The sequence below is a fragment of the Halichoerus grypus genome, chromosome 14 (genome assembly GCF_964656455.1).
Source record: "Halichoerus grypus chromosome 14, mHalGry1.hap1.1, whole genome shotgun sequence".
In the NCBI taxonomy this organism is placed as follows: Eukaryota; Metazoa; Chordata; class Mammalia; order Carnivora; family Phocidae; genus Halichoerus; species Halichoerus grypus.
Genome location: NC_135725.1, coordinates 80,977,666 through 81,005,078, shown reverse-complemented (window position 1 = coordinate 81,005,078; position 27,413 = coordinate 80,977,666). Strand labels below are relative to the sequence as shown.

Here is a 27,413-nt window from a genome sequence, read left to right as displayed (position 1 = left end):
TGCTTGGGGTCTATTGGCTCTAAAAATTAACTGAGGCAAAAGAATCCCAACCACCAAGACTGTGGTCAAAACCTCATAGAGGAAGGGCCTCAGGGAAGCAGGAGGCAATGCGTGAGCCAGAGGTGCCTGGGAGGGAGCACGGGAGGGGCCTGGACACCCCCACGCAATCCCCCAGGCACCTGTTTCCGGCCCGAGCCGTCGTCATCCATGCTGTGCTGGGCTGCCATGGCAGTGGACGTGTGCAGGGTGGCAGCATCGAAGGGTATGCGCTCCACATTGGCGATGTGGCTGGAGAGGTAGGCCAAGCCTGGGCCATCTGTCTGGTCTGGGTCCCGCCAGTTCTTGAAGAACTGCTTGAACAGTGGGGTCTCGCCACCCTCAGGAAGGACGGAGACCTGGACAGGTGAGGGAAGAGCAGGATGGGGCCAGGCTCAGGTCCCCCTGAGGACAGAGGCAGCCAGGCAGAGGTCCTCGGAGGAGACTCAGACACCCAGTCCGCACTGAGGGGGGTAGGGGAGGCCCACCCCGTCCCAGCCCCACCCCACCCGACCTGGACCTGTCCTCACTGTGCAGCTTGGCTCCAAGGCTCACCTGGGTCTGCCTGGGGTAGTCCATCTTGGAGATGAAGTCGGAGGCCGTTTTGAGGGCAGCCTTCCTTTCCTCCATGTTGGCCTGCTTGCCTGTCGGCAGGTGGGGGGTGAGGCACCCGGGGTCAGTGCTATGTCCTAACGTCCAATGGTCCAGGGGAAGCAGCAGCCGAACTTCCCTCCCTATTCTGCTGATGCTGCAGACAGCCAAGACCAGACCCCTCCCCCCAGAGATGCCTGCTCCTAGAGCCCCTGGGGGTCCAGCTGGGGGTCCTAACTGATGGTAGTAACCACAGCAACCGTTGTGGTCCATTTACGGAGCACGTACTCTGTGCTCAGAACTGTCCATAGCTGATTTCATTTAATTCACACAATGACCCTTTGTGATAAAGATCATTATTAACTTGTCCCACTGACATATAAGAAAACCAGGGTCTTAGAGAGGTTAGCTGACTTGTCCAAGGCCACACAGCAAGAGGGAAAGCTGTGACTTGACTCTGAAGTCCACACACCACACCCTCGGGCCCGCTTCCTGCTCCTAGGCCACCTGTCCACAGTGGGGGCCTCCTCCCACTCCCCAGTCTGAAGTTCACGCCAACCTGAGAGCCTCCCCGTGCCTGCACAGCTCCTGGCCAGCAGGTGCCAACCCGCAGTCCCCAGCCTTCCTACTGCCAAGGCTGAGGGGTCCAAAGAATAATAATAATAATAATGGCCATAAGTGCTCAATCTCTCTCTTCCTCTCTGCCCTTCTCTGTGCATCCCCTGCCTCCCTCCCCCTTCTGTCCTCGTCCCCAGGACTAATGGTAGAGCATCCAAGCAGGACGCCGATGGGTCCTCTCAGAAGCATCTGGGCCAACGTTTTCCAAGAGCCTCTCATAATCAATCCCACAGGACATTCCCCACAGATTCCATGGACCCCTAGCACAGCATTTCCCAAATAGAAACCAGATCACTTTTGTGAAAAGCCCCAATATACATTAGCAAGTTAAAGGTTCTTAAAAGGCCTGCAGTAAACAAGCCTGTTAACAGTGTTGCCCATAAACTTATTTGACCACAGAAATATACACTTTTTTTTTTCTTTACAGGCTGCCAATTAGCCTCTGAGAGAACTGGTGTTATAACATACCTGGGAAACACTGGTTTTAGCCCAAATGGGAAATCTGAGGCCCAGAGAGGGTAAGTCAAGTGCCCAAGATCACAAAGCGAGTCAATTGTAAAGCCACTGCCTTCAGAACAAGACTCGATTTCTATTCTGGAGCCTGCCGTGCCCCAGGGTGCCTGCCACACACACTCTACCCTCCCAGGGCTGTATGAGCTCCCACGAGGGCCTGGGGGCTGTCAGAAACCCTTCCCCTGCCCCCAGTACCTTTCCAGACAAAGATTTTCCCATCTCTGCCATGGTCCAGGATGAAGCAGTCCTCAGACCTCAAGGCCCCCTGGGCGAAGGGGTTCTCATCAGCCACGAGGGAGACCGACATGGTGCCCGCACCATTGGAGACCTGAGGGGACGAGGGACAGGAGGCCCAGAACATGAGTGACCTCCACCACTTTGGCCTGCCCCGGTGGGACCCCCAGGCTGACACATGGGTTGGCCCACATCCCAGCTGCCACCCCAAAAACACGGGAGAGTAACACCCAGACCCACGTCCCCAAGCTCTGAGGTACACTCAGGTTTTCTTTCCCCTTCTCTGCTTTGCCAAAAATCACACCTGCAACCCACATCACGTGTAACGTGGAAACTGCACACAGAAAGGGAAGTGGGGTGCGACGTGCGCGTGCAGGTGGCCGAGGAGACAGTCAATGTCATCAGTTAAAAAAAAAACAAAAAACAAAGGTAGAAAGATATAAATGCAGATGCAGTGTGGTATCCTGGATTGGAATCGGGAATGAGAAATTGGGGAAACCCGAATCAAGTCTGTTGTTTAGTTAACAGTGTTGAACCAGTGTCAGTTTCTTAGTGTTGACAAACGTCTCTGGTTATGGTAAGATGTTAAGGAAAAGCCGCATGAAGGATACGTGGAAACCTTCCATCCTATCTTTGCAATTTTTCTGCAAACCTTCAAATTATTCCAAAATGAAAAGCTTTCAGGAAATTAAAATGAAAGTGTGCCATGCTAGTCAAAATTCAAAACACTGACAATCCCCAGTGTTGACAAGGTTCCAGATAATCTGGGAGCCCTTCCAGAGTGCAGTTTAATAATGTATCAGAACTTTAAGTAACAAACGCTCTACACTTACTGAGTACTTACTATGCACTGGGCACTGTTCTGAGCAATTTGTATAATTTAATAATTTATGCCATTGTAGAACTCCTTTAATCCTTGCAGCAACCCTGCGATAGTCCTACTAGTGTCCCCCATTTTATTCACAAGGAAACCAGGGCACAGAGAGGTTTAAGTAACTGAACAGCTAGAAGGCCATTCTGGGATTCGAAGCCAGGCAATCTGACTCCAAAACTGGTATTTTCAATCACTGACTTATTATTCAGGCTTTGACCCCAAAATCCACGTCTGGGAACTTGCCCTAAGGCTTTACTCAGCACAAGTGCACAGAGAGGGACTATTTGCAATCAGAAAGGGTGGATACATCCTAGTGTCCATAAATGTCTGTTGAGATTCTTACATTCATAAAATAGAATACAACAGAGATACTACACAGGGCCATCTAGATCACTGTTGCAGAAAGATATTCCTGGCCACGCTGAGAGGGAAAAAGAAGGTCACAGAAAAGCATGAATACTTTGGATCCATTTACACCAAACAGAGATGGAAAAGTGTGTAATTAGATACAGAAAGATGTAATCTGGACCTTCTTTCACTAAAATGATAGCTGTGTAACCATGGTAACCCTTAAAAAGGGTACGGGAGAGGCTGGTTTTTTAAAAATTGAGTTTTGTTACTTTTATAATTAAAACATTTTAAAAATAGTACTTGTTATCTTAAACTAGTGAAACTTCATTGACTTTAATTTTCTTTTTATGCTCTGGAGTATTGCTTACTATTTTCTTCAATGAATATACATTTCTTTATAATCAGAATAAAAATCAATGTGGTGTTTCTTTGGAGGTGATGGAAATCTGCACCCCATTTTGTTGTGATTTTACCACAAATAAGCTGAGGGCTTGACACGAGTATCATGGGCTAGGCCGGGCTTTCACCCAGAGCTCAGTCATGAGGCCAGAGTTCCTCAGCTCAAGCTCAGCCTGAGTTTTAAAAATCACAAGAAATAAATTATAACTAAAGTAACTACACACACACACACATACACACACTCCCATTTCTATAGTATTTCCCCAAGTATTTTCCTAAACATTTTCCCATGTTTTCTCTGTGGACTCCTAGAAATCCTGCAAAGTTGGCCTTACTGTCCTACTCCCCACCCACTTTACAGATGAGGAAACTGAGACCTAGAGAAAGACTACGTGCCTCCCAAGACCACACAGATGAGCATGATGTAAATGTGTCTACCTACAGTTGATCAAATTCTCTTATTCCTGGTGTAGGAAGGCAAAGGAAGTAGCTGGATGTCCGCTGGAGACATGTGGGAGCCGAGCCCCCGCCCGAGGGTGCTCTGCTTCGGGTCCCATGGCGGCAGAGCTCGGGAAGACCAAGTCCCCCGCCTCCCTGTCCTGACCCCACACCCAGGGGACAGAGCAGCTGAGGCTCACCTTGTAGAGCTTGGCCAGCCGGCGGTTGGCCGCGTCCTCCTTGGCTGTGTCTTCCGTACCTGCAGGCAGAGCTGGCTTAGGGCCCAGCACCTGCAGGAGATGAGAGGGGGAAGAAAGTCCGGCCTTGACCGCAGGGAGGGGCCTGGGCTCCTCAGAGAGCTCCCTCCCCGGGCAGGCAAGGACCCTCCGGGCATCCACCGTGACACCCTCCACTAAGGGTAGGACCCCCTCCAGAGACGTCCTGCATCTCTTCACATGTCTCCTGTGTGCGGGTCTCAACCAGAGCTGCCTGTCAAGTCCTTCCCACCCTGTTGCCCTGTCCCCGGGAGCTCCGTGAGAACACCCAGCTCCTCCACCCCCAGCACAGGCCTTCAAATATTCACGCTCCCATTTCCTCCCAGGCTTTCTCAGAATGATAAACACCTTCCCCCACACGCCTTTAGGTGATCCCACTTAATGCTCACACCCACGAGGCACCGATGATCACTCTCCTTTTAGAGGAGGAACCTGAAGTCCAGAGAGCTCAAGTAACTTGTACACACAGCTATGAGGTAGCTAAGTCAGAATTGGAACCCAGATCCCTGTGATTTCACAGCCTATTTTCACTCTTCCATTCTGGGCTACTCCAGAGTCAACAGCCCCAGCTACTGCCGCTTCCAAGCCATGGTTGGTGTCCAGGCTCCTCCCCATAATAACCTTCTGCTCTTCCTAAAAAGTGGAACTCAACGCCCCCAGACAAGTAGGAGCCAAAGGGCATAGAGCAGAGCTTATGGTCTCCTCCTTTTCCTGGTGAATTCTGCCTCTATTGATATGTCCTCAAAGCACAATGGGGGGCAGTGCCATCCTGCAGTTGCCTGAATGGGCCATAAATCACTAGGAACGATCAGAAGAGGAAAGAGGGGATTGGGTCAGTTGTCTCTTTCTGATCTGGCTCCAGTTCCAGGATTGCTCTCAGAAGATGCCATAACCCTCCTCCTCAGCTCCTTGGGAGAACCTGGCCCTCCCAGCTGGAGGGTGTGGCTCACAACCCCAGAAGGCACCAGGCCCTGGGATTCCAGCCCCACCTCTCCGCAGAGTCTGGGAACTGTCTGGGAAGTTGCTCTTCCCCACTCTCTGAGGAGTCCCAGCTTAGTGGAAAAACAACTTCGCCTCACGATTGCCCAACCGATGGAGGGACAAAATGAGCATCCGAGACTGACGCTCGGCCCCACCCTGCACCCCCGGGATGTGGCCCAAATACCTGGAGCATCGCCTCAGGCTCAGCGCCCTCCTCCGACACGTACACTCGGGCCCGGCCACTCCGCTCGTTGTCCCGGATGCCCTTGGACACCTGTGTGGCCTTCAGCCTCTCAAATCGGTTGCTGCTGGAGCCACACCACTGGTAGATGTCCTGTAGGGCGGGGACCCTGTGTCAGGCAGCGCCCCAGCCTTCCTATCAGCCCCCCCCAGTGACACGGCCAGGAGGGGGTGTGTATGCCCACCTCGTTCTCGGCCTGCCCACGAGGCTGATGGGGCACACACATGCCCACACCCAAGCACAATGGGCGTGATCCGTGTGCGCCAGGGTGTGTGACTGCACAGCTTGGAATGTGCATAAAAATGTCTGCCGGCTGGTGGGAGCGGAAATGGGCACAACCGTTTTGGAAAACCATTTGGCGGTAGCTACTAGAGCTCCATGTACCACTATCTTTGACAGCAGACCCCCCCAGACGCGCACTCCACGGAAGTGCATTTGCACATGCCCCGGAAGACCCATGCAAGAACATTCAGGGGGGCACGCCTGGAATCGCCTCGAACCAGAAACTCTTCTGAGTGCCCATAAACAATAAAAGCATAGATAAATAGGAGCACATCAGCCCAGTTCAGTGTGACATAGCAAGGAGAATGAACAATCTATAATTAAATGCCATATGGATAGATCTCAGAAACAGAATGTTGATCAAAAGTGGGCAGGCAGATCAGACAGAAGAAAGAATGATTCCATGTACATAAAGTTCAGAAATGGGTGGAACCCTGCTACGCTGCTCAGAGTTCAGGATTATGGTTACCCATGGGCTTGAAGGGACTAGATGAGGACAGGAGAGGGCTTCTATGAGCTCATGACATTCTGCTTCTTGATCCGGGTGTTGGTTACACCAGTGTGTTCACTTTGAGAAATCCACTGAGCTATACACTCAGGATTCACACACTCTTTTGTGTACCTATTATACTTTAATAAAAGGCTCACACTAAATATACTTGCCTGTGTTTGCATGGACATTACACCACATACATAGATGAGGTGGCGGTGGAATGTCTGGCCATGTCCATTTGCAGGGATGAGTGCACCTGGATGTCAGGAATGTGTACAAAGCATCACACATCTGTAAGCTGGGCTGGGGTAAGTGCATCCCACACACATTGCCATATACAAATGTGCATGCACAACTACATGCATGAGACACATAGATGTGGGTCCTTGAACAGCACACCCAAGTCTCTGTGTGTAGGCACTCATCATGGTACGCATGTCTGGGTCTGGTGGGCAAGAGCCGATAGTTTTCGCACATGCCTGCATTTGTGAGTGACTAGACGTAAGGCACATGAGATGTGCATATGAACACAAGATGTCGGGGAATCTATATGTCAGTCACAGTCCGAGTACACTGTGCACAAGGTCTGTGCACCTGTGTGTGATGGGCTTGAGTTTGCACGCGTGGGAGTCTATGCATGCTGGGCACCTCTGTCCTCCGGTCTCTGCAGGTGTGTCCGGCTCGTGCACAGAACATGTGTCTACACGGGGGCTGCTGTCCCTGGGGCTTGCCTGCCCATGTCTTTGCATGTGTTCACATGGGTGTGTCCCCCTCGCCAGAGTCAGGCCCGGCCAGGCCAGAAGCATCTCAGGGGCCCCTGGGAAAAGGCAGGGCGGGACTCACGTTGCCCAGGTCCAAGATGAAGCAGTCACCATTGTTGAAGCTCTCCCAGGACACGGGCACCTCAGTGGCACGGACCACACGCCGCCCTTTGACCTGGAAGAGTCTCTGCACCACCACTTCATTGGGTACCACGTGCTTGAATCCTGATGCCACACCTCCTTTCTGTTGGGTCAAGCAGACAGTGTCAGTCCAGGGCAAAGTGTCCAGGGAAGCAGATATGGGGGGAGGGGAGAGGGGGGAATTGAAGGAAATTCTGGCCTGTGGACCAGCGGCCTTCCAGCAGATTCCTTGGTCAGATTCTATCAGCTGCCACCCCTTTGAATCTCATACTCCACTAACAAAGACCCCTGGGGCCACTTGCCTGAATTGAAAAGCTACAGACATTCCTTTCTCAAAACCAGCATTTCCCAAGGAATGTTCTAAGGAACTCTGGTCCTCCAAGTTATTCTGCAAGGATAGGGTTCCAGGATCACAGAAGCACGGGGAATGCTTCTTCTTTTTTTTTTTTTTTTTAAAGATTTTATTTATTTATTTGACAGAGAGAGACACAGCGAGAGAGGGAACACAAGCAGAGGGAGTGGGAGAGGGAGTAGCAGGCTTCCCGCCGAGCAGGGAGCCCGATGCGGGGCTCGATCCCAGGACCCTGGGATCATGACCTGAGCCGAAGGCAGACGCTTAACGACTGAGCCACCCAGGCGCCATGGGGAATGCTTCTTACTGGCTCCCTGACTGTTCGTTACACAGTGCACGTCAGCATAACACAGGCTCTGAGAAGTCCTGTGGTAAAGAAATGGGCTGTCCGCCTTTTGTTTTATGCAGCATTTTCTGACCTTACTGAATCAAGAACTGCCTTCTCTACCACATCCTGCTTGCAGCTCAAGTGTCTTGCAAAGCCATTTTGAGAAATGCTCATTCCAAGCTTTCCCATCTTCCAGGCTCTCTAGGAAGATGGCTCCAACCCACACCCCCCTTCTCCCTCCACCTACCGTACTGTAGCAAGTCCCATCCAAGTACAGAGCACCGACCTCAGGGTCAAGTCCCTGTCCTGCCACTACAGTGCTGGGTGACTCTGGGTAAGTCTCTTCCCCTCTCTGAGCCTCAGGCCTCTCTGTTCTGAAATGGGGACAGAAATCCCTGCTCTGCCAGGCTCTGCAGTGGTCACCAAGTCCCGGGGAAGGGGCCTTCAGTAGGCCTGCCCTGCAGTAGTCAAAACTGCGCTCGGCTCAGGAGAAACCAAGTAAAGGGAGCTGGCTTTCTCCCCAGCAGTCCCCAGCCCCAGTATGACAAGTCAGAGGTGACAAGGTCCTTACAGAGCTTCCCATTTTACTCATGGTAAACTGAAGCCCAAAGATGTGAAGTGACTCGCTCAAGGGCAGTCAGCAAGCATATGGCAAAGCTCAGGCTGGAAACTTCACCTCCTATTCCCAAGCTTGCTCCACATGCCATCGGGGTGTAGGCAGAAGGGCTCCCACTAAGGCCAGAAGTGTGGCCACCCCGTCCAGGCCCCTCTTTGCCACCTCACTTTGCAGAGCAAAGCCAAGTCTGATTTGAGGCACAGATTCCATGAGGGCAAGGGGACCAAGGGAGCGAGTGTAAATTGGGCTCTTATTATGTCTACACACAGTAAGCAGTGTAAAAGCACTGGTGCAATGACAATGCCCCCTGTGCTGGGCATGTTGCTCGCATCATCTATGAGGAAGGTGTCCTTATCTCCATCTTACAGATGAGGAAAGTGGAGTCCAGAAACGAAGGGACTTACCCAAGAGCTCGCAGCTCGTCAATGATGGAGCTAGGATTCGAACCCAGGTGTGACTGAATCTATAAAGCCCACATTCTTTCCCCAACATCAGGTTTTCTTAGAGCAAACGTAACTAGGGTCACCCAGGATGGAAGGCAGAAACAAGGCACTGCTCAGAGCAAAGTTGGTCCAATAGAAGAGTGGTTTCTCCTATTGTGGGTGAAGCGCCCCCTGGTGTCCTTTCTTGGTACCAGCATGAGGCCTTTCAAGAGCATCCCCTTGGGCTGAGCAGGGCTGCCCAAGGTGTTCACAGAGCCTTTCCTTCCACTCTACTTCAAGGGCCCTCTCGCTGGGGGGCAGGTGAGGAAGGGCAGCTGAGGAAGAAGATGCAAAGCCCTGCGCTCACCTGGTAATGACCACAGAGGCTGCCACTTAGGGAGTCCATGCCTGGGAGCTGGGGCACCTGCTTTACAGACATGCAATCGGGTCCTCACAACAAGCCCCTAAGGGAAGGACTCTCGTTATCCCACTTCACAGACTAGAAAACTGAGGTCTAAAGAGGTTACACCCTAAGCCCAGGGTCCCAGCTAGTTGGTGGCAGTACTCCCATGTTTGCCCTTCCAGGGATCCAGCCTTGCCCATCTACCAGCCCAGGAACTCCTGAGTGTCCACAGACAGTCCTGATCCAAGCACTTCATTCTAAAAAGACAGTGGATCTGAAAAGCTTCTCCAAAAGGTGCTGGAATGACTCACCAACCATTTCCATGGATTCCTCAGAGACAAGACAATGGGGACATGGCGGAAGAGAAAGGCCCTTAACTCTTTTTTATATGTTTCTGAACTATTTCACTTGTTCAAGCATGCCTTTTATTTGTTATTTAAAAATAGAAACATTTTTTTAAAAAGGAAAAGGGTTGTTTTATGTCATAAACCTCGGTTTCAATAAATTCTCTGTATGTGAATTTATAAAGTAAAAGGATGCTTGATATTTCATGATGGTGGACATGAATCTCCTGATTAATTAACTTACCAATCTAGGAAATTAGACTTGGAAACATGAACAGAAAGATAAAAGCAAGCTCTTGGAAGACATTAGTGGATCTAAAAGTACAGGGGTGGAAATTTTCACTGTAACCTTCAGAATTGGTTGTTGCTTTCTATGGTCTAATTATTAGGCTGAGATTGGCATCACATTATTTGAACAAAATTCAATAGGATGGTCTTAAAAGTCACTTTCCAAATTAAAGTGATGAGATATATATATATATATGATATATATAGATAGATAGTTCCCTATCTATACATGAATATACATAGCTATATGTTCATAGAGAAACATTATCCATTTGATATATATATAGACAGTAGATAGATAGATCTATATATATATATATATATATATATATAATGATGTATATATATATATCTGTAAAGTTGAATTTGGTGTATATCTCTAAAAGTAGAATCATGGAGAGCTTTTACTTTCTAAAACCTGTATTTCTATAATGTTTGACACTTTACTAAAAGCTTGTATTACTCTTGTAGTCAGAGAAAGAAAAAAAAGCTACAAAGATTTTTCATTTTTTAAAATGTTAAACTGCTTATAAAAAAAAGAAAAATGTATTGACTGGGGCTGGTCCCCTCCAGCCCCCTGAACTCTGGGTTCCTTATCTAAGAAATGGGAGGGAGGCCCAGAAGGGCTCAGTGGGGCCAGGGGCTTCTCTGACTCAGCTCAGCCTGGATTCTGTTTGAACAAAGGGTTTCAAATAACCCAGCCACAAAGGGTCTCTAGGGTTCTGTCTGAGAGGTGGAGGAGGACAGGGAAGAGGAGGAGAGATGGAAAGTGCAGTACTTTTAAGGATTGGGGGGTTACAGAACAAGAGGGGCCAGGCCCTACGACAGCCCTTTCTAGTGGCTCCTGTCCCCTCCCTGCCCCTTCTCACACCCCGAGGACAGAATCGGTTCCGAGGAGCAGGCTTTCACAGGAACAAGTCTTGTGTAACAAGCTCTGCTCCTTGGGGATCTATAATTGATGAGGGCGCCAGGCCAAGAACTTTAGGCCTGCCAAGTGCGGGGGCAGCTGGAGGACTTGCAGAAGGTGGAAAACAGGACCAGCTTTGGACCTCCCATTTCCACCAGGAGGAGCCTGGGCCTTTCAGGACTGAAGTCCCAAATCCAGTCCCAGATGCTCCCTGGAGCATTCCTCAGAGTATGGTCCAAGAACATCCTGGAAAAAGCACCAGAGGGTAGAGGAGGCTTGCTACCCACGCAGATTCCGAGGCCCCATCTGCACGAAGATCAGAGACCAGGGAGGCCTGAAACATCCACTCTGAGCGAGCTCTGTGCTGGGCCCTTCACACTGAATCCCAGCTCCGTCATTTACCAGCTGTGTAAGCTGCTAACCTGGTCCAGAAGTGAAGCTGCTCTGTCTACACAGCAGCAACAATCAACAGGCACAGTTGTTACAGGGGCTCAATAAATACGTGAGAGCACACGGCCAGAGGCACCCGACCGGCCCAAAGCCTCACGGCAGTTACAGGGGGTACCCTTGGGTGCTGAACCTCATTCTCCCTTACTCCTCGTCAAGTACTCTTTCCACTTCCTGCTCTAAGAACTGTAAGAAGGCCTGGTCCTTCTCCAGCTCTGGGGCCTGGTTCCCAACCACCTCACCTCTCCTTCTTAATACACCAAGGCCTCATAAAGGAGGAAGGTGGAGCTGGACAGCTCAGCAGGAGGAGCTGTGGGTATGGATAACCTGGCAGACAGGGGGCATTAGGTAGGCTCCAGGGCATCCAGCCCAGCTCCACCTAGCCCAGGCCCGAGTCCCTGTTCCCAGAACATACCCTACCCTTTGCTATCTGGATCCCAGAGTGCTTTCCCATTATCCAATCCCCTGTGCCCTCATCTGAACAGACTCCTGCTGTTCAGACCCTGTTGGCACAGAGGACCCTAAGGCCCAGAGAGGGACAATGACTTCTCTAAGGTCACACAGCACATCAACAGCACAGATGGGGCTTCACCCCTATATGAGAACCCCGCTCATGAGAGGCACATTGGTGTAGTGGAAAGAATGCTGGGAGTCAGGAGATCTTGGTTCTAGTCCTGGCTCTGGGACCGACTTGCTGTGTGACCCTGTGCCAGTTGCTTAACCTCTCTGTGCCTCAGTTTCCCTCCCTACCGTCAAATAAGATTTTTGGACTCTGACATTAAGGCTCATCTGGCTATCAAAGCTTGTGATCCCCTCCCTATCCTGACCGAAGAGAACTGCAGCTTTGTAAACCTACAGCTTTCCCTGAGCCCTTCCAGGGTGCCAAGCCCTGGGCAAGGCATTTCCCAGCTACCCTTCATCAAATCCTCTCTCCAGGCGTGAAGGGAGGGTACAACAGGCTCTCACGTAACTAGAGAGGAAAGGGAGGCTCTCAGAGACACCAAGTGGCTGGCTTGTCACGCATATTAGGGCAGAGCCTCTCAGAGCTCCTAGCTTGGCTTTGCTCAGCCCCACCTGGCTGAGGGTTGCAGGGGAAGAGCTCTGTGTTGGCTCAGACTCCTCAGAGTTCACGTTCAAGGGGGATTCTGATGAAAATAATGAGGAATGTGGTCAAGGGTACCCTTTCAAATACCTAACATGGGGCCTTCTGTTGGCAGGGCCTAAGCACTAATGGGTGTAGGAACAGGACTGTTGGGGAAGTGATAGGCTGGGTTCCCACCCCTCGCTGCTGGGGCTAGGAAGACAACCCTGCGAAGTGATGAATTTTCTTCTCTCCATTTTAAGATAAGAAATCAGAAGCTCAGGGGCGCCTGGGTGGCTCAGTCGGTTAAGCAGCTGCCTTCAGCTCAGGTCATGATCCCAGGGTCCTGGGATCGAGCCCCGCATCGGGCTCCCTGCTCAGCGGGAAGCCTGCTACTCCCTCTCCCACTCCCCCTGCTTGTGTTCCTGCTCTCGCTGTCTCTCTCTCTGTCAAATAAATAAATAAAATCTTAAAAAAAAGAAATCAGAAGCTCAGAGAGGCAGTGTGATTTGTCCAAGGTCACACAGCTAGGAAGGCCCAGAATTCAAACCCAGGGCTAGCCAGCTCCAAAAGCCGAGCTCTGACCCATCTGCCACATCACCCCACAAGGCTGAGAGATGGGTGGACCTGAGTGAGGCTCTGCCATTGGTGCCTCTGTCCCTGATGCCTGGGACCTACCCTGTACTTGAGGCCAGACTTGAAGTAGCCCAGGAAGGTGGCCGACTCGAAGCCCTGGACCTCACGGTGCTGCACGGCCCGGCCATTCAGGTAGTCATCCAGCTGCACCGTGAAGATGGCGGCTGCCCCGCTCTCATCCTGGCTGCACTCATTGCCTAGGGGGCATCAGAAAAGCGTGAGCCTGGCTTCCCAAAAGCGGTCCCAGCCTCCCATGGAAGAGGAGCCCGGAGCCCCCAGGGCTGCCCTGGCCTGGCTGCAGAAGCTGGGCAAGCCCCTGCCTTCTGTGGGCCTCAGTTGATCCATCTGTATAATGGGGCAGTGGGGGCTGGACTCCATGGTCTCTAAGAGTCCTCTCAGCTCTGACACGTCCCCCACACTCACCTCTCACTCATTCCCCCCGTACTCGCTCTCAGACCTCTAGACATGAAGTAGGGCCTGAGGCAGTGGCTCAACTCACAGATTAGGAAAGGGAGGTGCAAAGAGCGGGCAGGATTTATGGAGTCACCCAGCAGAGCAGGGACTCCAGGCTCCTGACTCCGAGGGGCAAACTGGGGTGTGGCTGGAAGTGAGCCAGGGAAGTGTGGAGGGGGTCCAGGGGCCCCACGTCAGCCCAGCTCTGAGCACCATGGTAACCTCTCGAACCCTCAAACACTCCCGTGAGGTCGTGTCGTGTCATCACCACGTCCCCTTTACAGAGGCACTGGGTGGCCTGCCAAAGGGCAGAGCCGGGGTCTGAACTGGGACAGGCTGGCTCTAGAGTCCCAGGACACCATTAGCCAAGGGGCTGGCACATATCTGATGCTCAACAGTCTCTTAGTTCCCGTGGCGCTTCCTGGGGACCATGCCTCCAGGGGCCACGCTTTACAGGGGAGGGGGGGCCTCACCGAGCCAGTAGTGGAGGTCATACTGCAGGTTCCCATTCCTCAACTGCACCGTCTTCAGGATGATGTAGGCGTCGCCTGTGAAGAAGTCTCCATAGAGGTTGGGGGGCACGGGGACCAGGTCAAACTTCTCCACGCGCCAGATCTGCAGGCCGGGCTCCTTCCCCGCCTTGAGGAACTCGGGGTGTTCCACCACCATGCTGCTGGGCTGGAAGAGACAGGAGGAGCCTGAGCAGAGGCAGGAGCCTTGGCGAGGAGAGACCCCAGGACACGAGGGAGGGTGGTTTCCAGCCCCAAGAGCATCTCACTTGAGCCTCTGACTCTCCCCACCCCGGAGGCGAGTCTACCCCTGTCTCTGGGAGTGAGCAAACAGGGCAGAGTTTAGGCTCCAAACCCTGTCCTTGACCAGAGTCTGTCTTGCCTACTCAGCTCACTGATGATGGAGGGACAGAAGGCTCTACCCTCCTTCTCCCTCCCCTTCTTAGTGCCAATTGGATGGGGCAGCTGAGGCATGGAGAGGTGGAAGTGATTCTGCCGAGGACCCCCAGCTAGGAAGTGGCGTAGCAGGCGTTGCCCACAAGCTCCAAGAGCAGAAGCTCTGGAACCATAGGGAGAACCCCTCACATGGCAAAGGTAAATCTGGGGTCTCCAGGGGTTCAGTGTGTTCCCTTCCAGCATCCTCAGCGACTCTTAGAACTAGAAGGGTCCTCAGAGAGCTCATTATCCAACCCCATTCTGCAGATAGGGAAATTGAGGCCCAAGCAGAGGAGACTGGCCCAAGGTCACACAGCCTGTTTGCTTTTGCTCTTTGGAAGATTTCCCATGTCCCATCCATATCCCCATCACACTCCCAAGAAGGACCTAGATGGCTGAGCCCAAGTGGCCTCCTGAGCTGTCTGCCTCCTCCCTCCTGCCCCCCCACCAACATCCCACCCCCAATTCCATTTCTTGGAAAAGGTGGAGAGGACGCAGCCAGGGTCTGTAGGAGCCTGTTGGAGATGAGGTGGTCAAGGATGGGGGAAAGCCCGTCAGACATGCACAGGGTCTAGAGATGGAGCAGAGCAGGATGGTTAGCCTGGAGCCAGACGGCAGAAATCAGCAGGCACAGGTCACCTCAGGCCGGAGGACGGATCTAAGGGAAACCAGATGGGGAGCACTCAGGCAGAGGGGTGGAGAAACACAAAAGGAAAACAGGAGAGAGAAGGAGAAACCAGACAGGGCAGACATATCAGGGAAGGAAGAATAAATAATAGTAATGAGGATAAGCAGACAGAGGTGAGATCATACAAGAAAGAGGGGGGAAATACTGGAGAGGGAAAAGAGAAATCAGATGAGAAAGAAGAATCTGAAATGAAAGAAAAAAAATCAGAAGAGGGGTCCAAGGACAGGACACATCCCTATAACTAAAACTCTCAGCTGACTGGGGGCGGGAGGGCTCCGGGTCACCTGAGGAGGCAGGGTAAGTGACCACCCAGCACGCTTCTACTGGGGAGGATCCCTGCCCGTGGGCCTGACAAATTTATCATCGCAAACTGTGCAGTGGTCCCTGACTCTGCTATTCCTAATCTGCTGCCTACCTCAGCCCGCACATGACTGACCCCAGGGCTGGGCCAACGCCGAGCTGGGAGTCTAAGCCCTGAGGCTTTGGAAATATCGAAGAACTATTTGAGGCCTTTGTCTCGGCTACTGGCTACTGCATGTAGTTTTGTCCATTTCCTTGGGAAGACAACTCAGTACATTCTCTGCTAGTTATACACAGAATATCAGAGCTGGGAGGAATCTTAGAATGAGACTCTCGTGTCCCACACTGTTGGGGAAGGGAAGTGACTTATCCGTGGTCACTCTGCCATCCAGTAACAGAGCAGGGCCCTGGCTTCTCATTCCACGCTGCATGCCGCCTCCCTCACGCGGCATCCTCAGGATCAGCAGTCACTATCAAAGCCTCAACCCTCAACCAAGGGGTCCTTGGCAGAATCACTTCCACCTCTCCATGCCTCAGGCCCTTCAAGATCCTAAAGTGTCTCCTGAAACATCAGAGATTAAATGTTGTTCAAGACAAAAAAAAAAAAATCAGAAGAGGGGAGAGAAATCAGGCAGAGGGAAAAGGAGAAATCAGGAGGCGGAGATGGGTAAGAAATCAAAAGGCAGAGGCTAGGGAACAAGAAATCCGGCCAAGGTGAGGTTAGCCTCTAGGGAGGGTAACAGCCAGGCGCCCTGAGGCTCCCACCCTCAATCCACAGGAGCCCCGGAAGCAGCAAGAGATACTTACAAAGCAACAAAACAGTTTTTCCATTCTAGACCTGAATTACTCCCCTTTTCCTAGCGCTGTATCTGCAAGAACTTACAATAGAGAGTTACTCCGGGAGCCCCCGGGCCCCCCGGGCACTCACCCGCGCCTGGGGCACCCGCCCTTGGGCCGCCCCCCGCGAAGCGGTGGCCGCGAGAGCCGGCGGCGACAGCGCGCACAGCGCCAGGACCAGCGCGCAGAGCAGCGCGGGCGCAGAGTGGTGCGGAGCCATGGCAGCGCCGGCGGCAGAAGACCCCAGTCGGCAGCCTCGATCTCCGGGTCACCGAGCCTATATAGCCGCCGGCCCTTCCCACTCAAGCCGGGGACCGCCCCTCAGGGAGGGCGCGGGCCCGGGGGGGCGGGGATCAGGCCTGGAGGTTGGAGACGTCCGGGATCCAACCCGGACAGACCCGACTGGGCGTGGCTGTCCCTTCACCCCTGCTCTGGGGGCGAGACCAAGCAAAGGGCCTGAAATACATACAGCAGGCGCCAACGCAATGCACACTAAAGGGGTGCGTACAGGTATGAAAGGCAGAAAGCCCAGCTCAGCCTCCTGGTGTGCCCCAGCGAGCCCCCTCCCCTCTGTGCACCTAACATCTCCAGCAAAAACATAAAAAACAGTTTTTGAAGGCTTTCCACACATCATATAAAGGCTGGCGTCTCCTAACATCCTTTACAGAGTAGGTACTATGGACAGCCCCATTTTACAAAGGGAAAGACTGAGTGCAGAATGGTCAAGCAACTTGCACACAACTAGGAAATGGTGCCGCCAAGATGTGAACTCAGGTAGTCTGGGTGGAAGGCCCACCTAGGCAGCATGCAGCTGCCCCCAGCTAGGGGCAGGCATGCACGGGGCTTGCCTTCATTGCTCCAGTGAGCAAGCAAGACTCCAGAGGGACAGGCAGACCTCTCAGCTGAGATGGCAGGTTCTACTTTACTTGAGACCACCCTTCTTTCCTTCTTTTTAAAAAGTTTGTTTTTATTTTTTTAAGACCTTATTTATTTATTTATTTATTTATTTATTTGAGAAAGAGAGAGAGAGGGAGGGAGCGTGCATGAGTAGGGGGGCAGAGGGACAAGCAGACTCCCCGCTGAGCCCGGAGCCTAACGCAGGCAGGATCCTAAGATCAAGACTTGAGCTGAAGTCAGACGCTTAACCGATTGAGCCATCTAGGAGCCCCAACAGGTTTTATTTTTTAAAAGTTTATTTTTATCACAACTTAAAGTCACCTATTTGTACCAATTGTTCCCTCTCAACCCCACTCAGTTTTCCCCAGGAGCAACCTATTCTATGGACCTCCTTTAGTTGATGCTTCTGGGCTTGCTCATATCTTAAATACCAAGCCCTTGTTGGTTCTTGTAGTTGGTGGTGGTGGTTCTGTGGGTTTATTTTTTCTTTTTTCCAGGGGAGGGTTTTTTTTTTTTTTTTTTCACTTCCAGATCTTATCTATCGGCTCCCCCTGGGGAAGACAAGGATTTAAGTCTCTTCCTCATTCTAAGGCTCCCTTCCCACCCTCCCTACTGTCCCACTAGAGGCACCCAGGCATTGTGTTAGAACAAATAATATTCCGAGTCAAGGAGGCCTGCTTTCCACCTCCATCAACCCCTCCCTCATCCCTCCCACCACTCTGCTGGACCCACTTCTCTGTTTCCAAGTTCTCTTCCCATCCTCTCTCCCAACAGCCTAGTGCAATGAGAGGAAGTGAACTGGGGAGCTGGAGATCTGGTTTGACCCCCGCCTCCACTGTGTGTAAAGTACTTTATGCCTCAGTCTCCTCATCTACTAAATGGGTATAGTAGTTGCTGAGGATTAAATCAGTCTGATGTAGTTGCTGAGGATTAAATCAGTCTGTATGTATGAAAATGGCCTGGCCTGCAACTAGGTAAATGGGTTCCTGTCCCCATTCCCCCCAAGCTATGGTCACCTATCCCAGCTCCTCCTGGAGCCCAGCTTCCATCAAATCAGGCTGAAGTTTGCCTTGCACCACCCACAACTTCCTCCCACTTAAGGCAGTCTGTGGGTCAGATAAAGAGCTAAGGGAACACAGAAAGAAGGCAATTCAGACTGTAGGGATTGCAAGAAGGCTTCGTGATAGAAAGGACTTGTGACCTAGGCCTCAAAGGACAAGGAAGACGGAGATTGAGAAAAAAAGACATTCTAAGAGAGGGGACAGCATGGGCAAAGGGCAAGCAAACACAGGCCACATCCAGTGGATAAGGAGGGGTCCAGCCTAAAACACAGGGAGCAAGAAGAAATGAGATGGTGGCAGGAGTCACAGGGGCCCGTGTGCCCCGCTGGAGTCTGAACTTTATCCTGGGGTCTGTGGGGAGTCCTAGGGAGGTGCCTGAGGCCTGGGCCTGCAGAGTCTGCATTCAGAGCTCTTCCCTCTTGCTGGGGATTTGGAGGATTATAAAAACCCCAGAGTTCCCATATGCTCTTGCTGTAAGCATAAACCGGTTTCACCTCTCTGGATAGCAATTTAGCTCCCCGAATTCGAGAAAGACACAATGCAACAAAAGTTCCGCTTCCTTCAGTATTACTTACAGAGAAACACCAAAATATATGTACAAGGATTCACTGAAGCATCGTTTGAAGAAAACTGGAAAGGACCCAATGTCCCGATTCAATAAATTACGGAGCCACCATACAATGGACTACTTTGCCCCTGTGAAGAAAGAATGAGCTAGATCTGATTGTGCCTGGCACATAGTAGGGATGCAGGAAGTAAAGAGAAACCTTTAAGTGCAAAAGGCAAATTGTACAAGGACTATAGTATGGCTCCTCTCCTCTTTTTTATAAGGGTTCCGTTTTTGCACACATCCTTAAAAAGTCAAGGAGGGTAAACGCCAAACTGTCCAGGCAGTTTGCTTGAAAGGGACGAAGGGGGAGAGTTGTGGCTGCCCAAGGCTGGAGTGAGCGCCCAGATCCCTGTCATCGGCCTGAGAGGACACCCAAGGATAATGAAAACATTCTAACAGTGGAAAACGGTGATGATTACACTCTCGAAAAATCTACCAAAAATCAGAGTACTGAACGCTTACACTGGGCGAATTGTTATGGTAGATAACTTACACCTCAACATACTTGCCTGGAAATAAAATGAGCTGTAGGGTTTGAAACTATTTACAAGCATGCATCCATCCATTGTCATTGGGGTTTTTTTTTTCCTTTTAAAAAGAAATAATACCATTAAAAATATACTTCAAGTGATGCCTGCTCATTAGACAGTTCGGAAAATACAAAGAAGGAAGAAGAAATTTCCTCATCATCCCAGCCCCCAGAGTGAAAGTGAGTTGGCAGCTAGCCTAGCTGAGCAGTCCCTTCTGGAGCAGTGTGGCCCTGACCTGGCCGGTTGGTGATTCACAGAAGACTGCTGCGGCTTTGGCCTTGGCCCCGGGGGTCACTGACCACCAGCCCAGGGTCCCCGGCCCCCAGGTTACTGATTACAAAGGCCCTGCAGCTTTGCCTGTCACATAGCTCTGGAGCCTGGGACCTGATGAAGAGACCCCGGCCCCTTCCCATCCCCCACCTCCCACCCCCCCCCCCCCCACCCGGGGGAGCCCACAGCCTGGAAATTCTTGCTACAGGGCAGTGATGTGTGGGCTCCGATGGGGCAACGTGGCCTTACGCTGCTCCCTGCCTGGGGGAGGATATGTGAGTTCAAGACAGCAGGGGGATTTGGGTGCAAAAGAAAGACACCTAGGTAAAAAGGAAGAGGCTCAAGTGCTAGGCCTGCCTCTGCCACTGACTTCTTGGGTGACTTTGGACAAGTCCCTGCCCTCGTCTGAGCCTCAAGTCTCCATATGCCCCATGTATTGGGGCAGCATGCTCTGACTCTTAAGATGCATTCCCAGAAACTGGCTGTGCAACCATATTCAGAACCTATGTATCTGTGAGCTTCAGGGTTCCCATCTGTAAAACAGGGGCACTGGAGTGGGTCACCTCTACAGGACCCTCTGATTCAGACAGTCCAGGGCCCAACCTGCAGAAGGAGAAACTACCATCACCAATGGCAGCATGCCACCTCACCTGCGGGTCCAGACATCTCTGGGAGAAGAGAGAGAGAGGAAAGTGGGGGGGTCCAATACTGAGTCTCCTCACAGCGACCAGGGGAAACAGGCATTCAAGTCCCCATGTTACAGATGGGGACACAGACTCAGGGAGCTTCAGTCACTGGCTCAGGGCCACTCAGCCGGAAAGACGCATTGCTGAGATTCAAACACAAGCCTCTAGTCCCCAAGCTCTGTCTGGGGGGATCAAGCAGGACCTCCTGCCACCATCTGGCCTGGGCAGGGAGCAACAGTGATGTTTCCAGATAAAGGGCTGCAGTCCCTAAACCAGTCAAGGCCAGGCCAAGCCTGGCAGCCAGGAGTCTCTGAGACAGCCAACCCCCGCCCCCCCCCCCCACCTCCCCAGGCTGGGGCAGGAGATCACAGGAAGGCCCTCTGGGCCTCCACATACCTGTGTGAGTACCCAGGACAAAGGCATGTCCTAGGAAGACCCCCAGGCTGTGGCCACGGAGCAGAAGAGAGACAGAGGCACCTGTACTCTGGGCCACTCATGGGCCTGGTTTCTTTGAGTCGGGGAGCCAGGCTGGCTCTGCCACCACCTGCCCTGTGAGCGCATGCCCTAGTCCCTGTCCTCCTCTGGAACTCAGACATCCCCTTGACCCTCGATCTTGGCTGCTCCTGGCTCCTGCCCATTGCCCAGCACCTGCTAGGCAGCTTCTCAGTATCTGCCACAGGAAGGGGCCCATGTCCCTCCCCTGCAGTTAGACCCCCTCAACCAGCTCTGGCCCTGCTCCCTCTCACTCTGTGACCTTAGGCTTGTCTTCATGTCTCTCTGGGTGTCCCAGGGCAGCTACCAGAGACTGGAGGAGGCGGCCTTACCTTCCGCCCCCAGCCACTATGTACAAAAGGCCCTTGGCTGGGCCTGGAAGACACCACCCTGTTCTTTTCTCTTCACCCCAAACACTGCTGCTCATTCCTCAGGCAGCCGGCCACTCACGGGAAGCCCTGTCTCTCGGAGCTTGTTTGCTTTCTGGCTCACTGCTGTTCTCTGGGTCCTCCTGGGAACACCCGCCCCTCCTGCCCTGGACTGTGCTAATATAATCAGTAAACAGAGAAGCCAGTTACGAAACCCAGCGAAACTGGACAGGGCCTCGGTGCGGTGTGGGGAGCCTCTGGACTTGAAAACACACGTGTTTCAGAACCTGGGAAACTCCACTCCTGGGATCAGGGCCTCAGTCTCCTTATCTCTCGAATGGGAGAATGATACCTATCTCACAGAGAAGGGAGGAGGGCCAAAGGCCCAACACACAGGAGGAGCTCTACAAAAGTCAGCACCCTTCTTCCTGAAACTGTCTCGTTTCTTTGCACAGAGGCCTTTGCTCAGCACGTACACACCCCACAAGAGGAACAGAGAAGGTTACGGATTCCACAGTGAGATCCTTGAGTTGAGGTGGGAGCTGTGTGACCCGGAGCAAGTTACCCTCCCTCTGAGCCTCAGGTCAGCCATCTGTGAACAGGGATAGTGAGGTCCAGTCAAAGGAGAGTTGGGAGCTCTGGACTGTTGGCGGGAGTTACCCAGAGGAGGATTTGTTAGCCGCAATGTTCATTAGTCCATCCTCTTTGTAGACGATGACACCAAGAACAAGAGTGTCATTTCTCGGAGTCACACAGCAAGTACCTGGCAGGGTACCCTTAGAACCCAGGTCTCGGGCTCCCAGATCAGAGCTGAGGCCTGAGCCCGTGATAGGACAGGGTCCCCTGGAAAAGCCAGCTGGACCTCCGCCTTGGCCCCGTCTACCCTGGGTGTGGACAGCTGTTGGGGAGATGGCCAGTAGAGCTTGGCTGACGCCACATCCAAGAGGCCAACTATCCCAGGGACTGAAGCCACTGGCCCTTTCCCAGTTTCCGGAGGCAACCCCACCTAGTGCTGAGAGCCAGGACAGGACATTGAGAGGGGGCCTGGCCCCACCACTTCCTGACCCCATGCCCTGGAAGCAGCCAGATTTGGCCATGGCTGGGAGCCCAGCACCCTTCCTGCCAGGGTCCACTTTGTAGTGTGTCTCCCCTTCTCGGTGGGGTGGGGGGGGGAGCTGGCCCTCGGAGGCTTGGCAGGCCAGCGGCTGGGGCTGTAAACAGTGACAAAAGCCATGTCCTAGCCCCTCCAGCACCTTGCAACCCAGCAACAGGGGACACAGGGCACAAACACAAGTCAGCAGCAGGACAAAGAGGCCCAACTATAGGCAATGTAGCCGTGGGACCAGTAGAAGATGGGGACACAGTCTCCAGATGCAAACATCTGGGGAGGCAGGGGCTCTGATGCCCAATCCAATTTTAGTATATGTGCTGCCGAAGCGAGCACTCTGATGCCCAATCCAGAGCCAGAATGAGCAGAAGCCATGGGAGGCAGCTCTCTGCTCCACAGAGGAAAGGCTTTCCAAGAAGGAGAAAAACAACGGGCATGATTGTGGCAAGAGCTCCTGCCAGGAAAATCTGGGTGTAAAGCCCTGACCTAGCACTCCCGAGCTGTGTGGCTTTCAGCGAGTCGCTTCTGCTCTCTGGGCCTCAATCTCCTCATCCGTAAAATGGGGATTGTAATACCTTCTTCCTAGGGTTGCTGTGAGAATTTAGTAAGGTAAAACACATGTGGGGCTTAGCAAAGTGTTCGGCATAGAGTACGCAACTACAAAGCAAGCTTTGGTTATTGTTTGCTGGGGGTTCAGTAAGTATCTCTGAGACTGAAGTTCCTTATGCATAAAACTGGGGTAAAACTATCTTTCTCAAAGGCAAGTGGAGGGGACTGAATGAGACCATAAATGTGAAGATCCTAGGACTATGGCTGGCATAAAATAAATGTTCAAAAATGCCACTTTCTTTCCCCCTCTTCTGGAGAGGTAATGAGCTGCCCAGTGGTGACCAGCCAAGAGGACTCAGGAGACGAGTGAACCAGCTCATCTCTAATGACCCTTTGGGCCCTGGGGCTCTAGGATTCTGAAAGAAACAGGAAAGGCAAATAATGTTTGTGCATTTGGCCAAGGTCCCTCCTGCCTGTCTGGGGATCAAGTTTATCCTTCAGGATTTACCAGGCATGTTAGAAGCTCCCTAGGCCAACAATCATCATGGTGGGAACAATGACAACAGGACATCAGAAGACCCTCCTGCTGGGGACTCTAAAGGAAGCCCTTCTTGGTCCCTGAGCCTTGCACAGCCAACTATGGTCAACACCCCCGTGCTGGGCTCTGGCAAGAAGCTCGAGCCCATCCACCTGGGTAGCAGTCTGCACGCTGCAGGCAGAACTCTGGAGAAACACAAAGGGGGCAGGTGTGGGACAGAGGAGAGATGACAGGGTCCAGGAGCAGGGGCCAAGCCCCCACGAGCTCAGGATACCAAAAATGACCAACAGGGTGAAGGATGCACAACCTTCTATCAAAGGGAACACAAGGCAATGTCCAGTGTGAGTTTGAACACAGCCTAAGTCCCTACTGCAAGGGGACTCGGGCAAGGGGCCTTTCTGCAATGCTTTAATTTCCTCCTCTAGAAAATGGGGTGACGATTCCTACCCTGTAGGGTGTCTTGGAGGATTGAAGGAGCTCCTGGCACTGTGCTTGGCATGCAGCAGGTACTCAATAGCCATAATATCCAAAGACAAACTCCCAGCATATATCTAGACCCTATACACATACAGCTCACTGGTCCCCGTATCTATCCTTGACCTCTATCTCTGTGTCCTTGCCTGCAGAACAGGAGAGGGCTGGGGGGCCCAGCCAAGGCCCAGAGACCCAGAATGGTTGCTGGTGCCAGAGATGGGGAGGCATCTCAGGAGAGGGCCTCCAGCCAGCACCTAAAGAGCTCGCCCTGCCTTCCAGCCCCTCACGAGTTTCTCCTCATGACACCCTGCTCTCTTCTCTGGTCTGCCCCCACCACAAAGAACGAGGGCTCCGGAGTCACCATCTGATCCCAGTCCTATCACTCAGTACCCGGTGACCCTGAGAAAGTGACTCAACCTTTCTGAGCCTGTGTCCTTGGGTATAAAGTGGCCAGGTGATCTCATAGGCTTACCAAAACTTGATACTAGTAAAAGTCAGTTATGGAAAAACTCCAAAGCCTATGGCATGATTAGAGATTCTTTGCAATGTATCTCAAACTTTTACCCACAATAGAACTACCAGAGATTCAAAGATATTTTTTATTGTTACTAATCCTTTTAATTTTAATAGTTTTTTTCTGAAGTTCTTTTCCCTCTTAAACATAAACAGAGGTAGAATAGTGGAATGCTTTTGTTCCTTTCCCGGCTCAGAAAATAATCACAACCAGATGGAAGAATGAAACAAGATCCAGCACACCACAAAACCCAGTGCTTGGCCCGAGGTCGCGCTCCGAAACGGGGGCCATCTTCTCTCCCTGGGGGTGTTCCCAGCTTCACCTCTGCCCAGGCACCTGCCCTGTGACCAGCATCCTCCTGCAGGTGTCCGGCCCTCTGGGGGCTTCCGGAACCCTCTGTGACACTGAGCCTAACCAGAGTCATTCCACCGGGACATCTTACAGAAGGGCTGAGGCCAGAGTGGAAGTCTCAAGCCCCCACACTCCCTTCCCGCTTCACACTCACTTCCCATCTCCCACCTCCCCCCCACCACACACACATCCCAGGACTGTCCTGGTTCAGGGTCTCCATCTTTCCTCTGCAACCACTGCACCAGCTTTCCCACTGCCTTCGACTCTCCCATGATCCATAGAGATTGTATCATCACTTGTCAAGACCCTTCCATAGCCCCCAGTGCAGACTGAAAGTCAGGACCCCCAACCTGGCATTCAAGGCCCTCCTTGCTCTTTCAGCCTCGTTACCCACTGATACCCCCAACAACACTCTCTGTGCCACCTAACCTTGCCTCGTTACGTCACTCTTCTGCCTCCAGAAGAGCTGGGGGTCTAGCCTCAGCTCTGCCTCTGCCCCTGTGTGACCTTGGGCAAGCTCCTGCCTTTCTGAGCCTCAGTCTCCTCATCAGGCTACTGGGGCTCACGTGCAGACCAGACAAGATAAGGCCGTGTGCACCAGGTGCCAGAGGGCTCAGGAAATGCTAGCCTGGAGCCACTGCCTCCTCCAGGCACCCCGCACCCCCCTCCATTCCTCCCGCAGCAGCTGGTGGCTATCTGCTTCTTAACCCCAGCAGCTGTGGTGCTCTCTCCCCTAAGCCCCCGGAATGCAGACGTGCTTGCAGCCAGCAGCGGCAGCCAGGGAGGGGAGCAGAAGACAGGAAGGCTTAGAGGAAAATTACCCGGCTCTGGCCCAGCCGATGCTGGCGCTCACAGCTCCCTCCCAGAGAAGGGATCTGGGGGCCTGGCAGGCTCTTTCTGAGCCATGGTCTTGGCCCCAAGCCTTGACCCCTGTCTGAGCTCGTAGGGTGGTAGGGGGTACCCTGGGCCCCACTCGTCCAGGACACTCCCACTCTTTGGCATTGAAAGAGACAGGGAGGAGGAGGCAAAAAAAAAAACACCAAAAAACAGACAGGCCTTTGTGAGAGGAGAAAATTGGCACACTGACATGGAAAGGGTCCTTCTGCGGCCCGGGAGCCTGTCCTGTTGCTGAATCTCAAGCCCTGTACCCTGGCTCCCATGTCCCAGCATCATATACACCACGTTCTCTACGCCCCATACCAGGCCCGTGTTCCTCATGCTTTGTCCTGCATGGTGCGTGCACTGGGGCCCACGTCACTTAGACCGTACATCACGCCCCATGTACATCTGTGTTTGATGCACTCTTTTGAAGTGCATCTTTTGAAATACCAGGTCCTGTCCCTTGAAAGTGTGTGTCACAAACTGTGCCAGCCGAACAGGGTCCCTCACTCTGTGCTGTGTTTCCAGTCTGCAGTGTAAGGATGAAGGAGGACAGATTCCCAGCCCTTCCAACTGTTACCTATGCAACCGGAGAGAAGTTACCTCCGCTCTTGGTGCCTCAGTATCTTTGGCTATGAGATAGAAATGATATTAACACTCACCGCATAAGAGTTGTGGGCATTAAAGGAGATCATGCATTTAAAATGCTTAGCCCAGTGCTCGGCACAGGGTCAATACAATGTTTGCTGACATTGTTACAAGCACACCCAGGTACCTGTACTACCTCCTGAACTCCCTGCCAGGCTCCCACATCCCTGGCTCCCACTAGGCATCAGACCTCCCACCACATTAGTGAAATTCAAACAATAAGCTGCAAGAAGGATATGATTTTCCCCTCTGCTACGGAGGAGAAATCCGAAGCTCAGAGAGGGGCAATAATGTGCATGCGGTCACACAGCCAGAAGGAGTGAAGCTGGGAGGGGCACACAGGTCTGGGCACTTGAAGAGACAGAAAGTAGATTAGTGGTGGACCAGGGAGGGGTGGGTGTGGAGACTGCCAGCAAGCGGGCAAAGGCATCATTTAGGGAGGATTTGGGGTGATGGAAATATTCTCAAACTGGATTGTGGTAATGGTGGCATAATTCTGTAAATTTACTAAAAATCATTGAATTAATGAAAATAGGTGAATTATGTGTATGTAAATTACGTATAAATTTACTTTGACAACTTATGTACATTAGACTTCCAAAAAGCTGTGTTGTTTTTTTCTTTTTTTTTAAAGCCCATGCACTTCCCATGCACCATTCTGCCCAAGCATGCAGCGAGAAAAGTGACTCCCCGTGAGTTAGGAGGGATGGTCAAGCAGAGGCTTAGCAACCAACCACTCCGAGGCCCAGCCAGGAAGGGCCTTGCACTGTGAGATTCCCAAACACCTCTGCAGCCCAGGTGCGCAGCACAATCACCCAGGGAGCTCCAGAAAACCTGGATTCCCAGGCCCCACGCCCAGCCTCTGAATCTATAGGTCAGGGTTCGGCCCAGGCACCTGGGATTCTGAGGCTCAGCCTGGACCGGGAGCCCTCATCAAAGCTCAGCATCTCCTTTCACACTTGGGGAAACAGAGGCCAGGCAGGACTGGGGACATATCAGACCTAGTGGATCAAGCAGTGGGAAAGCCAGGGCTGGAATTGGGGGCTCCCTTTCTTGTCCTTTCTCTCGCTTCCCTCCTCCTCCCTGGCCCTCTGCCTCCTGGTGACTCAGGGCTCTGAGTCATTCTGTGGCACCACAGAGGAAACTTCTCAGGAAAAACAATCC

General features: G+C 52.4%; 1 protein-coding gene across 4 annotated transcripts in view; it reads right to left on the bottom strand.

Annotated features, from left to right (window-relative positions):
• GSN (gelsolin) overlaps positions 1 to 27,413 on the bottom strand; it is a 53,961-nt gene that overhangs the window by 10,258 nt on the left and 16,290 nt on the right. For 2 of the 4 annotated variants that reach the window (XM_036107784.2, XM_078061710.1), the window contains 8 exons: positions 13,979 to 14,183; positions 13,095 to 13,249; positions 7,170 to 7,331; positions 5,495 to 5,644; positions 4,255 to 4,344; positions 1,954 to 2,086; positions 592 to 680; positions 180 to 395 (listed from right to left, as the gene is read on the bottom strand). In XM_036107784.2, the coding sequence (XP_035963677.1) occupies positions 180 to 395; positions 592 to 680; positions 1,954 to 2,086; positions 4,255 to 4,344; positions 5,495 to 5,644; positions 7,170 to 7,331; positions 13,095 to 13,249; positions 13,979 to 14,174 (1,191 nt within the window). In that variant the 5' untranslated portion in view covers positions 14,175 to 14,183. Of the gene's footprint in view, positions 1 to 179; positions 396 to 591; positions 681 to 1,953; positions 2,087 to 4,254; positions 4,345 to 5,494; positions 5,645 to 7,169; positions 7,332 to 13,094; positions 13,250 to 13,978; positions 14,184 to 16,244; positions 16,284 to 16,365; positions 16,549 to 27,413 lie in introns of those variants that run through there. The other 2 variants (XM_036107782.2, XM_036107783.2) reach the window with 2 other exon arrangements.